This window comes from Eptatretus burgeri, chromosome 15 (assembly GCF_056783735.1).
Source record: "Eptatretus burgeri isolate ZD-2024b chromosome 15, Ebu_testis_v1, whole genome shotgun sequence".
Classification (NCBI taxonomy): Eukaryota; Metazoa; Chordata; class Myxini; order Myxiniformes; family Myxinidae; genus Eptatretus; species Eptatretus burgeri.
In genome coordinates, this window is record NC_140975.1 from 9536082 (window position 1) to 9550906 (window position 14825).

Below are 14825 nucleotides of genomic sequence, written 5' to 3' on the forward strand. Positions count from 1 at the left end.
TCACACCCATTTGCGTCCTCAAGAACGCCTCCGAACTGCATTTGTTTACCATCGATATCACCATGCCACCATTGCTGTGTCACCTGCTGTCCAATGCAGGGCTTTTTTGCTCCCTGGCCTGCTTGTGAGTAGGCCAGATGGGCCAAAGCATTTTTGTGGGCCATTGAGGCCAAAGTGCTTTTGTGGGGCGTTGTGGCCGAAGATTCATGTCATTCTGTGGGCCGTTGCGGCCGAAGAGTCATGCCATTTTGTGGGCTCAGTGGGCCGAAGAACTCTTTGTGAGATTAGGCCACTGGGCCGACTGAACTCACCTGGTGAGAGGCCAATAAGGCCACAAAGTGAGGAAACCCTCAGGGGTGATACTGCCGGGAGGGGGCATGAAGGAGTGAACACGTGAAAGAACTTTGAACCTTTGAATGTCCTGCTCCGATGCCAATATTGGTGTTAAAAGTAAAATTGAATGCCCACCCGTTCAAATCCATAATTAGAATGTTAGGTAATGTGCATAGAGTGTGAATTTGTTGTTAGATTGGTGACCCGACACACGAAGATAGGGACATGCCAATCTTACTGTGACACTTTGATTTTTGGAGTTAAGTGCTTCCCATGTTGTGGGTTCGAGTAAATGGGAGATCTGTGCTGTATGTTAGACAGGGCCATTGCCGTGGGCTCCCCCAGATAGAGGCCTGGGAGAGCCTCGGGAGAAAGGTGGGGGTAGTGTTACGGAAATGGCCCTTATTGCACTACTAAATCTAGGATTAGCTCAGATCCCCCATTAAATGCCTGTTTAGCGAGGTTGTTTGGTAAAGTGTACGTTATATGTGTGTCGGGAGGTGTAAGAGACTGCTTTTATGTTCTTACAGTGGTGGTAAAACCAGAGATCCCTCTTCTTCCTCTCCTCTACGGACGATAGGCCCCGCCCAGTCGGCTGAGGGGGTGTGGCCTGGAGAGAGGGTGTGGTTATAGGGAGGAAGTGACACAAAGGGGGAGGAGTTTGTCGTTTTCGCCGAGAGAGGCGTGCTCGTGGAACAAGGGAAAGAGAAAAACGAGGACCTCAGGGTCAGGTTCAGTTTTGGGAGTTTGGAAAATGGAGTCGCTGAGAGAAGGCATCCTCGTGTGTGAAGAACAGTCCGGTTTTTGAGGCATGCTCGGAGTCCCTTCGAAGCAAGCGAACGAAGGAGGCACAGTGTTGGGTCTGCGGGGGGAGACGCTGAACCAGCCTGCACGTCAAGGATTCTGCCGTGAGAGGGACGGCAACCGGCTTCGAGGCGAGAAAGAAAAGGAAAAGCAGTGGTGAATCGGCCGGGAGAGAACGCTGAACCTGAGGGTCAAGTCTGCCATTGGCCAAGAAAGAAAAGGTGATTCGACAGAGAGAGGAACTGAGAGGACGAAGCGGAGGTCCGGCTTCGAAGCGGGAAGGCAGGAGAGGAGACGCAAGAGCCTCTGACAGTCCCTGCTGACACCAATGGCTCGAAACGTTTGCCGATCCGCTTGCCGGAGCCCTGCACCTTGATTTGGGCCTTGTCTGTAGAGCAGGCCAGGCCTGGATTTGTGTGCTGAACCGTGAGAGAGATCAGCTGAGGCCCGTCGTTGACCTTACGCGGGGTCAGAGGGCGCGGAGACCGCGTGCAGTGCGAAAGGGGCAAAGGGAGGACGAGCTCCATTTCGCCACGCGGCACGTTCGAGCGGGAGCTCGAATCCGTGGACATCCGCCTGTTGCGAGCGACATTCGTGCTCTTGACACTGTCCTCCCGTCCATGAGACCTCACCAAGTACTCTGTCTTGTCTTGCATGCATGCTGTGTGTCTTTGTCTGCACGTATTGTGTAAGGCATATTTCGGTAGCGACCCCCTCAAAACCTGTAGTCCGTGGTCCCCTTGTTAAGAACGGGTTGAGGATTGTTAATAAAACCATTGTCGTGAATTTTGCTTGTGTTGTGATCCCCGATGTTCCCCAATAAATCTGGTTAATTCGTCTGAAGTTGCCGCTATGGATTAATTCGTGTCGCGTCGAGGAATATGCCAATCGAACGTCGATCCGTTCGATTGGCATATAAAACCAAAATGGTTACAAACTGGCAGACAACGCTCGGTCTCTGACACAACCAGTCTGTAACCAGGGGTTCTATTTTCCCAACTGGCAAGGTACAAGGATTACGTTGGTATCGCGATTGAAGGCGCGTGACCCGAGGCCTGTGCTGAGCTGGCTGGCGTTATAAACCCCGGAGACGGTGGTGGTGAGGGTGGCGCCTAGGACCGGGTGAGAATACCGCCACCCCGGATCCGCAACAATATATATATATATATATATATATATATATATATATATATATATATATATATATATATATATATATTATCACATCATTGCCCCCATTGACAGGGCTCCGTTTGAATGTTTCAATGTCTGTCTGTGCTTCAGAACCTGCACGCGAGCCTCGCGAACTCGAGTTCGGCCTTTCCCGCGGTTCAGCCCATGTAATTGCCTGTAATTTAGAAATCCTTGTCGATGCATTTGGACTTCGAGTGGATGAAACTCAAGACAAAAATCGTAATTTGCCTCCTCTCAAGTGGCACCATTGCTTATATGCGCCTCGACGATCGCTAAGCATGTGAAGGGTTACCAGGATGACTAGAAGTGCACACACTCCCTTCTAAGATGTCTCGCCTGGGTTTGAATCCCAACCTATCTATAAACTGTCATCGTGGTGTTTCTCAAGCAGGGTCACTCATTAATATGTGTGCCATCCCTCGGATGGACGTTAAACTGGGGGTCTCGTCTGAAGGTACTTGTTGGTGGACGTTAAAGTTCCCACGGTGTCTTTCACGAAGAGTGGGCGAGCTATCTTGAACAAATTTGTGCTTGAAATGACTTTGTCGAACGTCAGGCCTGGCCAGCCGGTTTGTGAAAGACTTGAGCCAAATGCAACCTCCCACACACCCCTAGCCAACCCCATAAGAGCGTGGGAATAATTGTGGCCGAAGACGAAGAAGTACTACAATGGACGTGGACCTGACAAAAGTAAAGCACTGAAATATAATTGGGACGACGAGTACCGGACTACCTACCGGTGGTCATTCTTTCGGGTTGGTCTGTTCGGTGTTCCCATCCGAGCACCGAGGACTGATCGCGTTCGCAAGTGCGAATTGATTTGTCCATTGTCTCCTTCTATGTCCAATTGCAACGAATGTGAAAGTACATTGACGTTTCCGAATGTCATTGTCCTGTACGCAATCTCTACACCATTGTTGAAGTTCCTCCGTGAGCTTAATACGTTGTAGAAAAATAAATAAATACTTGTACAAAAAAAATTTTGAACATTGTGACGTCATTTTCCTATAGCCGTCGTTGGTATGTCATCGGTAAAATTCCCCCCCCTCCCCTTCCCTAAAGTGTCTCCACCATTGTGATGTATCAGTAGTTTATGATAATGCAGACATACATGGCTGCACCGGGGCGTGGTTAAGAGGAGTCATGTGACCCGCCCATGTCTCTGCGGTGCTGTGCCCGTGTCCTTATTAAACCTATTGTTCCCACTTCAAAGTCTTCCTCCCTATTATTTGAGTACATTACAGTGGCGACGAAGGTGGGATGTCTTCGTGCATCGGCGTATTGCGTGAATACGCAGTGTGGGGTGATTGGGAAGACTATACCGATCTTTTGAAGCACTACTTCATGGAAAACAAAATGGACACCGATGAAGACGCGGAAATGTGGCGAGCTGTACCACTGCCCGCATGCGGAACCCTGACGTACGACGTACAGCCTCATCAAAGATCTTCTTGCCCACAGCCAAACCTTCTGACAAGTCGTATGAAGAACTCGTCAATCTTGTGAAAAGACATTTATCACCCTTAACCGGGTAAGATCATCTTGAGATAGAGATTTTATACCCACCATCGTCAAGATGGTCAGTCAGCATCTGAGTTCGTGGCGGATTTCCACCGACTTACCAAACACTGTGAGTTTACAGATAAACTCGAAGAGATGTTATGTGATTTCTTCTTAATCGGCAACAATGACGACTCAATTCAGCGGAAACTCCTTCCTGAATCCGACCCTAATTTGGCTAAAATCATGGAAATAGCCACTGCATGTACACAAACTGCCGAGAGCCTGCGTGTGATCTCTAACAAGTCAAAAGTTATCCAGCAGGACCCACCGGTAAACAAGGTAACCTTTGGCTACGAGCAAAAGTGTTTTAGCAAGCCACCAAATTCGCCTACACCTCCTGATATTTCTGAATCTACCTGGAAGGTTGGGATAACTTGTTGGCGTTGTGGTAATCATCAAGCTTTCCAACGTCGGTACAGGATTTATACCTGTGACAACTGTGGTAAGCAGGGACACATGAAGTGTCGTTGTCCTCGATACAAATCGAAGAACTTATCTCCTGCTTATCACATTGGGGTGAACCCTGATACAGCGGACGATAGGTCACAAAGCACAGCCTGCAGCCGAGAGACAAGTGAGGAACTTTATGAGGTTTTCTCTGTTGGAACAAAGAGCTCTGATGCTCCAATTATAGTTGATGGAACAATCAAAAAGGTCCCGGTGAGGATGGAAGTTGATACCGGCGCTTCCAGATCAATTATAATTGATAATTATGAGTGAGAGCAAATTCACCTCCATCTCCCTCCAAGAAAGGCTCCTGCACTCTGGCCTGTATCTACTGACTTGAGAACATACACCAAGGAGGTGGTTCCTGTAGTTGGCCCAGCGAACATAACTGTAAAAAATGGAAATGGCACTCATGTTCCACCACGACTGATAGCGCGTGGAGAAGGACCAACACTCTGAGGCTGAGATTAGTTACGAATAATCAGACTTAATTGGAGTGACATAAACAGTCTCCAACTCTGATGTTGGATACGATACCATGCTTAACAAGTACCCTGGCCTGTTCAGCAATGGTGTTGGCAACTTTGCAGGGCCCAAAGTGAGGATTCATGTTTCTGCAGATGCTCAGCCATTGTTCCATAAGGCTCGACCTGTGCTCTACATGATGTGAGCTTGACCGCCTGCAGAGTGAGGACATCTTACCAGTTGAGAACTCCGACTGGGCAGCACCTATCATTCCAATACTCAAAGCAGATGGAACAGTGTGCATTTGTGGGGACTACAAAACGATGATTTGCTTTTTAAAGCTGGATGACTCCCCTTTGCCCAAAGCAGAGGATCTGTTCACCACTCTCATGGGTGGCCAGACATTCACTAATCTTGACTTGACCAATGCCTATGCTCAAATGGAACTGGATGACTATTCCAAGCCCGATACATTCATCAACACTCATCGAGGATTCCACATGTACAACAGATTCCCATTTGGCATACACTCTGCTGCACCAATCTTCCAACACAAGACAGAGACATTTTTGAAAACTGTACCAAGGACAGTTGTATTTCAGGACGACATACTAGTGACTGGTAAGTCACAACATGAACACCTCGAGAACCTAAACAAAGTCCTCAATCAGCTGTCACAAGCTGGGTTTCACCAAAGGCATGATAACTGGACCTTTATGGCACGTGAAGTTGAATACCTGGGTCATCAAATCTCCTGGCAAGGCATTTTGCCCTCTCCGAGCAAAGTTGAAGCAATTGTGAATGCACCAATGGCACAAAACATTTCTGAACTTCGTTCATTCCTGGGTATGTTGACTTACTTTGGTAATTTCCTGCCTCAACTAAGCACAACCGTCGAGCTTCTGCATCTTCTCCTCAGGAAAGGTGTTGTCTGGAAATGGGAAGCTGCCCAAACAAGAGCGTTCAAAGCCGCTAAAACCATGCTGTCCTCTTCACTGTTACTTGTCCATTACGACCTATCCAAGAAACTTGTTCTCAGTTGTGATTGCTCTTCATATGGCATCGGGTGTACGTGTTGCAAACAAATGGAACCGGTCATCTCCAGCCTGTTGCGTATGCATCACAAACCCTATCTGACACTTAACGTCGCTATGCTCAAGTAGAACGAGAGGTGTAAGCGTGTGTCTTGGGTACCTTAAATATGCACTAACATGTCTTTGGAAAACATATTACCATTGAGACTGATTACAAACCCTTGTCAGGTCTCCTGGGAGAAACTAGAGCCATTCTGCCCACATCATCAGGTCGTGTACAACAATGGGTGTTAATCCTTGCCGGCTATGACTACTCATTGCTTTACCACCCGGGTAAGGAAATGTACTGTGCTGACACGCTCAGTCGCTTGCTGCTTCCCGTAACCATCCCAGAACGTCCACAATCTGGCGATATCATTCATCTCATGGCTAATGTCATTCACGATGAGGCGCCCGTAATCTAAGCAGATTACTTGTGCCACCAATAGCAATCCAGATTTGTCACAAATTAAATACTGTATTATGTCAGGTGATTGGACATCACCACCGGAAGGGGCGAAACCATACCTCATCCGGAAGGATGGGCTCTCCATTGATGCAGACTGTCTGCTTTGGGGTAGCCGAGTGATAATTCCGCCTAAACTCCAAAATAAAATTATCAGTGAACTCCACAATGCTCATCCAGGCATAGTCACCATGAAGGCAATTTATTGGTAGCCTGGTTTGGACAGTGACATCGAGTCCAGTGCACGCCATTGTTACACTTGTCAAGCCCATGCCAAGACACCACCACAGTCTCCATTGGCCATGTGGTCGTGGCCATCAAAGCCATGGTCCAGACTCCACATCGACCATGCTAGTCCATTTCAAGGGAAGCCTTTCCTTGTGGTAGTTCATGCTCACTCCAAATGGATTGAAGCTCTCATGATGCCATCCTCATCCTCTGCTGCAACAATTGAAGCTCTACGTACCATGTTCGCGCAACATGGTATTCCGAACTCCATTGTATCAGATAATGGATCGTCGTTTACGAGTTTAGAGTTCAGAACTTTTGTAAAATGAATGGCATTAAGCACGACACATCTGCCTCCTACAAACCCGCCAGTAATGGTCAAGCCGAACGTGCTGTTCAGATCATCAAGAATGGTCGAAGCCACGTCAAGGAAGGCTCCAATCGATCTCTTCAAGCTCATGTGTTGCTCAACTACCGCACCAGACCACATCAAACCACCGGTCGCTGACCTGCCAAGCTTCTGATGGGTCGTGAATTAACAACACGGTTATCATTAGCACACCCGGATGTCACGGTCCAGGTCGAGAATAACAAGTATCAACAGAAACGTAATCACGACCAAACGTCTGTATACCGCAACTTCCAGATCAATGATCCTGTATTCGTGTTGAACTCCGGATGTGGAACCAAGTGGTTAACTGGCATCATTATTGACAACATTGGTGAAATGATGTTTCTTGTGAAGTTGTGTGATGGTAGATTGACATGTAAACACGTTTACTAACTTAGGTTACGTCATGGGGAACCAAACATTGAACCGCCTCAAGTGCTTTTGTCACCCACTCCTGTATTAACACCATCTGCGTTTGAACCTGAGATGTTTCATCATGAAAGCTTTTCACCCATAAACGTACCTGAACTCCTTCCCGACGCTGTACCCCTTATTGAGAAACCCACAGTAGTCACAAGCAAGGACAACCCTTCATGAACCCTTAGAAGATCAGCTCGTGTCTGTAAGACTCCCGAGCCTCTTGATTTTTTTAAAAAAATAAAAAAATAATAAATAAAGGTGGGGGGGGAAGATGTCAGTAGTTTATCAGTAGTTTATACTAATGCATACATCCATGGGTGGTTAAGGGGAGTCACGTGACCTGCCCATGTTCCGATGCTGTGCTGTATTGTGCCTGTGTCCTTATTTAAACCTATTGTTCCCACTTCAGAGTTTTTGTCCATATTCTTTGAGATTACAACCATTTACATCCTTGTCAGTTCCTTTAATGATCTCACAGCTCAGGGGCATAATGCTGGCCGAGCGAATCCTCCACCTCCCACCAATAATTCCATGACGTTTTGTCATGAAACAGCGACCCTCCGGCCCTCCCTACCATCCCCACCCTGCAACGATCCATAACGGAGGGCCACCGACCACCTATCCACCACACTGTATGGTACATATGGATGGCCTAAGTAGCGCTGTCAAGCATCCAATTGCATATCCATGGGTAGAACGCTCGATACTAGTTCAAGATGGTTCGTCCCTTCTCACCGTCCCATCAATATTAATTACAATCCAGGTTAATATGGAATCGAACAGGACAGCGTCATCATGGTGATGACGTTCGAAACAAAGATGAGTGTAAAAAAAAAACTCGTGAGATCTCTTCGAGACCACAGTCCCACTCAAAGTGAGCATTGTCGTCAAGCTCTCGGGACGACAGTACAGTATATAAGGGGGGAGGGGAGAGGTGCTGATTTAATACCCAAGTCAATCAGAGGATTTCCAGGCGGTGTTTCCAAAGAACATAACAACGTCATCGTTTCAAAGGTCCACCTTGGTTGTCCCAAAGGACATAGCAACGTCATCATTTCAAAGGTCCACCTTGGTTGTCCCAAAGAACATAACAACGTCATCATTTCAAAGGTCCACCTTGGTTGTCCCAAAGAACATAACAACGTCATCATTTCAAAGGTCCACCTTGGTTGTCCCAAAGAACATAACAACGTCATCATTTCAAAGTTCCACCTTGGTTGTCCCAAAGAACATAACAACGTCATCATTTCAAAGTTCCACCTTGGCTGTCCGAAAGAACATAACGTCATAGTTTCTAAGGTCCACCTTGGTTGTCCTAAAGAACATAACGTCATCGTTTCAAAGGTCCACCTTGGTTGTCCTAAAGAACATAACGTCATCGTTTCAAAGGTCCACCTTGGCTGTGCTAAAGAACATAACATCATAGTTTCAAAGATCCACTTTGGTTGTCCTAAAGAACATAACGTCATAGTTTCGAAGGTCCACCTTGGTTGTCCCAAAGAACACTACAGATAAGAAATCCGTTTATCTCACGATGGAGTAAACTTTCGAGCACTGTTCCTACCACACAAACTCTTCTCGGGCATAAATGTCTCAATCACCAATGAAATGATACAATGAGAGTTTCGTCGCATTTATTGGAACAGTATTTAAGTTAAATTATAACATCATGAAAATACCGTCGATAGCATGTAGCAAGACAGTACAATGTTTTAAAGTACGTAACGGTAATTTATATAAAACATATTGGTTTGCCGGAACACTAATCGTGTATGTGTACACGTATGCACGATTCGGAACCAACTCCGGTGATTTCGATACGAACAAGCAATGGGTGACGTGCAGTCAATAAATAGATGATAAAAGCACATAGATTCCTTTCGAAACAGAACTCGTGTAAACTCGAACGTGGACACGGGATCCGTTTCACCTGCAAGCCTTGCCGAGCTGGAACTATCCTCCACTGCAAGCCCGGAACTGAGCCGCTCAGAAACAAAGTTTGTTTTGACCTTGGCATGACGTATAAATCTCGGTCCACACCTGAGCAGTCGGTCAAAAGCTGTGCAACCAAATCGTTCACAAAAAAAACAATTGTGCGCAACTGCATTGCACATGTTGTTGCGCAACAAGGTCGACATGTCTAGAAGCGTGCGCCGATTGTTTTTTCTTGCAATTGCGCTGACCCTTCGCTAATTGCCGATGAAGACTTGGCCATTGCAGGTGTCTTGTCCGTAGTTGGAAATATAAAGTATGATGTTCGACCGCCTCTTTATACTACAGGAAATTAAATAGCACAGTCGGGGTTGCAAAAAACACTACCAGGTTGCAACAACCAGAAAGTGGACCAGGTTGCAACAACCAGTTGCAACAACCAGTTTACAAATCTGATAAAATATGTCACTCCAGGTTTCCCAGCTCATAACTGCTTCTGGAATAAGCGTCCACATATAAAAGTGATTCAGTTGCATGCAACTAAGTTGCATGACTAAGTTGCATTTAAGTGGGGTGCACTCGAGCATGCACCCCACTTAAAAGTTAAACTTAATGATTCTGTGACGATAAACTTGAAGACTATACAAGTATGGAATGTGTTCGATCAACCCAGTCTTGCAGTGTGGCCTTTGCTGCAGATTTGTGTTCCTCTGAGCACGGTATGAAAAGGAAGCCTACAGTCTGAACTAACCTGCGAGCTCCCGACACCGCTTGCAGGTGAACACGGATAGACGGTCGTAAATATCGAGGAACGATTACAAAATCGAACAGATATATCTTCTATTTAGGCAAATCGAGTGCACAATATTCACACATGGCAAGTTTTAATGAGCTTTGGCTCAATGGCAGAAGCATTCTTCTATGGTGATGGAACTTCAACACCATTTACTCGAGTTCATGTACAACACAAACACTTTTTTTCTCCAGTTTCTCTTTTGATTGTTCAGCTTTTTAATGAGATTGAACTTCAAATTTTGATTTCTCCTTAACAGCACACGTCGCGATTCGGTTCGGTGTCGGTCTCGCTCGGTTCATCCGTTGAACAAACATCAATATCGCTCTCATCCTCAATGTCCACCTGGGCCCCCACCATGACTGCATCTTCGTCTTCTTTTTCTTCTCTGCAGTCTTCTGCCACTTTGGACACCGTCCCACACTGCGGAGATCCTGCACGGCCTGCAAGCAGCGTCTGTATTTGTCCCGCGTCGCGATCTGCTGCCGGACCTGCAGCTGAAAACCTGTTTCCGGGGGCAGAGTGCTCAGGGTGGCGCGACTTGACGTGTCTTTCCAAGTCTCTGCGTCGCACGAGTACTTTTCCGCAGTGCTCACAACGATACGGGGTGTTACCCTCAGCATGCAGCCGGATGTGCTTGTTAAGATTACTGGGATCACCGAAGGGTCTCAAACACACCTTGCATTTTAGTGGCTTGTAGCCGGTGTGAGTACGCATGTGTATCTTCAAACCGTATTTGCGAGAGTACAGCTTTCCACAGTAAAGACAGAGGTGACCTTTTCTGGCTTTAACAGAGGCAGCTACGGTCTCACCTGTGACCTGCACCGCCTCAGGCGATGCTTCCAAGTGCAGGCGCTCCTTCTCGGCAGCGAGCGCACACAACTGCTGCGTCTCTAAGTCCGTTGGTGTTGAGCATGGGTCTTTTGCGGCCACTAGACTCCCGCCAACATATGCGAGTCGCTGTGGTATTTTACTGGACCCAGAGAGGTGTAGCTTTTGACAGTGAGTCGCCATGGCATCAGGGGTGACCAACATGGACGCATAGGGCAGAAGGTTAAAACCACAGTTATTGGAGCAACGTTTCAAGCTTTCATATGGTGTGCAGGTGATGTGCTCCATCGGTAGAGCTGCTGATACTGGTATGTAGCGCCCATAAGCGACGAGAGGGTACAAGGCTTTGTCTGTTTGATGAAAGGCGTTTGGACAGCCGTCGGTTAATCTGGGAAAAACAGGAACTGCGCGTAGAGGAGCAAGAGTGGAAAATGCGCAAGAATGTGGGGCCAGATCCCTGGCGGGGCTGGAGACGAGTCCTGAGGGTCGAGACAAGGCGGGAGGACGGAAGGCTGACTTCAGACCATGGTGAAAATTTGAGGGGATGAAACGTCGTGATGTATATGACGGTAAAGCTGCAAGCTCATCCTTGGATTCAGCTTGCATTCGCATGTCAATCGCCGATACTTGCTCCTCATTCTGCCTGGACTGCTTGGCTGGATAGTCCAGGGTCATTTCGGTGAGTGAAAGCTGGGAAGAGCCCTCAAGCCCCTCAAGGGATGGACATTTGTCTTCGCGAGCAAATGGCACTCGAGGACATGAGAACCGAATGTGGGCCTTGAGGGGGTTCGGGTATCGGAAAGTCTTCCGGCAGAACCAGCACACATAGCGTTCTTGCCCTGGGGTGGGAGGCCGGGTGGAGGGGTGGGGGGTTGTTAGTTTGGAGCAAGTAGAGACGTTCCAGCAAAAGGACCTTCCAACTTTCCCACCTTTTAATGATTTACACCCCCATTTCTTCCCACGCAACAACCCATCATCACCTCAACCCCACTCCCTGAACACCCACCCATCATCACCTCAACCCCACTCCCTGAACACCCACCCATCATCACCTCAACCACCACTCCCTGAACACCCACCCATCACCTGAATCCCACTCCCTGAACACCCACCCATCACCTGAATCCCACTCCCTGAACACCCACCCATCATGACCTCAACCCCACTCCCTGAACACCCACCCATCACCTGAATCCCACTCCCTGAACACCCACCCATCATCACCTCAACCCCACTCCCTGAACACCCACCCACCATCACCTCAACCCCACTCCCTGAACACCTACCCATCATCACCTCAACCCCACTCCCTGAACACCCACCCACCATCACCACCACCCCACTCCCTGAACACGCACCATCACCTCAACCCCAGTCCCTGAACACCCACCCATCATCACCTCAACCCCACTCCCTGAACCCCTACCCACCATCACCTCAACCCCACTCCCTGAACACCCACCCATCATCACCTCAACCCCACTCCCTGAACCCCTACCCACCATCACCTCAACCCCACTCCCTGAACACCCACCCATCATCACCTCAACCCCACTCCCTGAACACCCACCCACCATCACCTCAACCCCACTCCCTGAACACCCTGCCATCTGACCCTGAATTTTCTCATTGTTAAAATCAATCAGAACAATCGAAAGTTCAAATACACGACCTTGACCACTCCCATCACTACATATTAAGCTTGTTGGCAATTTTTTTGTCTTTTTTTTCATGAAATACCATGAGATTCTCATGAGAAATGAGACTTTTGTGAGAGCGATTTAAACACAAAGAAAAGGACTACAAGCGCGCCTTATTCGGTTATTATAAATCACACGTCACGTGTTTTCATAAGTTGGGATAAACTTTCGGTGCATTTTGGTTTCTGCGCTGCAAGAGCTTGTCAACGCACACTGACGAGATTTAAATTGATAATAATAATAATCCCTTTAATCCACGAACGTGTCGGCGTTCAGCGCATTTCGAGCGAATTTGATCGCCGACTGTTGGGCAACGAGCTCCGTCTGCAAAGCTGCGTTGGAGAAATTCTCCCCGCCCACCCCCCGGGGGAAAAAAAAATAACAACTACAACCAAGCAGTGCGTTCTTACAAATACACCGTACGAAGCTTCCGTCTCTTTCGTTAAGACAACTTTTAAACACAATAAAGTAATTAAGCTGCCATTCTGAAAATATTAGCAGAGACTCGCATCGCGAACGCTGACGCTGCTCAAAGAGAGCTCGGCGTACTTCGACTTCGACTTCGACTTCGACTTCGACTTCGACTTCGACTTCGACTTCGACTTCGACTTCGACTTGTGAAAGCAAAACCTTAACTTCCAGGACTCGACTTGTATATAAAAGATCTGGATCTCCTTAAATACTAAACACCTGTACACATCCTCGCATTGAGGGTGCCTTTTGAGAGCGTCTATCATGAACTTTTAAATATATTCGGACATTTGCTTTAAAGTTTCGAAAAGTTCACGTTACTATTTAAAGATTATTCCATTTATCGTATTGTAATTTCGTAAATACACGATTTATTTCGTAAATACACGATATATCGTAAATACGTAAATACATTATGACGGGTCTCGCTATTGGCTTAATCAAGGCACGTGACGAAATATCGGAAGTTGTTGTTGTTTTTTTTTTTTTTTTAGTCGAAAAACCTTTTGGACGCTGCTCTTGGACACATTTGTCCTTGTTTTGAAACGAATGTTCCGATTTATCCAGGAGACGAGCTTCGCATAATATCAACTCGTGGAAACAACGTGAAAGTTTCCTTTCTTTCGTTTCAAATTAAGGAATGAGAATCTTTTTTTTTTAGCCGCGTCATGTTGCGTTCGCTGGCTCGAAGAGAGCTCCGTGTTGTTGTTGTTGTTGTTCTTCTTCTTCTTCTTGTTCTTCTTGTTCTTCTTCTCTGGTGAAGACAAAACCTTGAGCACGCGGTTTGGACACATTTGTCGTTGTTATATTATGGCATCCCGTGAGGAAAAATTATTTTTTGTAACGTTTCGATGAAAGTTCTCAATTAAATTTCCTTGAAAGGGACACGGACTGCTTTGGAGTTTTTTTTTGTATTTACTGTCCTAGCGCGCATCACACCAGTGGGGCGCACATACACCGATGGAAAAGTTCCACGTCTTCTAGTGAAAGACAGGTGCACTGCGTGGAGTCAAACGCCGAGGAGGTGACCCATATCACGTGAGTGCAGCGAAATAACGAGTATCGTGCATTTTATTCGATCAAATATCATTGAATCGCTGCGGGAGTCGCCAGACGTGCAGTTAGTTGGTCTTCACTTGAGAACTGCTGCAAGAAGGTGGTTTCTCAAAGTGGTCGGTTTCTTCTTTTCTGCGCATTCATAATAGGGTCGAAAAAAAAATAAAAGAAAAGACAAGAAACAGAACCCTTGTGTAATGGTCGTTAAAGAGGGTTCAAAGTTTACACTACCTTTTCAAAGCATTGCGCTCAGCACATAAATAGACCGTCTGTCGTATTTCTCCCGCGTAATTATGGTGAGTATTTAAATCACGTGCTTTAAATGCGCCGAGTGATTTACCGTTGTGTTTTCAACGTGCTTGGAAAACGGCCTGGAAATGCTTCGTGAGAATCAATGGGCGGCTGCTCCAGGGGGGATGATGATGGGAAGCGAGAGTGCCGAGAGCGCGGTGATGGGTCGTTGCAAAGGGAAAGATAAACGTGCAGCACTTTACTTACCGAGCCAGTCTAGACCGTCAATTTATTACGTACGCAAACGTGGAATTTTATTTTAACCGCCTCCCCCCCCCCCCCGTTCTCTTCCACACCCCTCCTTTGTAAACCTCTCTTCTCTTCTCTTTTCCTCAATTTAAAGCCTTTTCCCCTTCCCAGGTGCGTA

General features: G+C 47.0%; 2 protein-coding genes across 9 annotated transcripts in view; one reads left to right on the forward strand and one right to left on the reverse strand.

Annotated features, from left to right (window-relative positions):
- LOC147011455 (uncharacterized) overlaps nucleotides 1–14825 on the forward strand; it is a 461606-nt gene that overhangs the window by 437052 nt on the left and 9729 nt on the right. The gene's annotated exons all lie outside the window — the stretch shown is intronic.
- PRDM13 (PR/SET domain 13) overlaps nucleotides 9009–14825 on the reverse strand; it is a 15621-nt gene continuing 9804 nt past the window's right edge. Inside the window, exon 4 of the mRNA XM_085858065.1 lies at nucleotides 9009–11779. Coding sequence (XP_085714191.1) covers nucleotides 10362–11779 — 1418 coding nt within the window. The 3' untranslated portion in view covers nucleotides 9009–10361. The remainder of the gene's footprint in view (nucleotides 11780–14825) is intronic.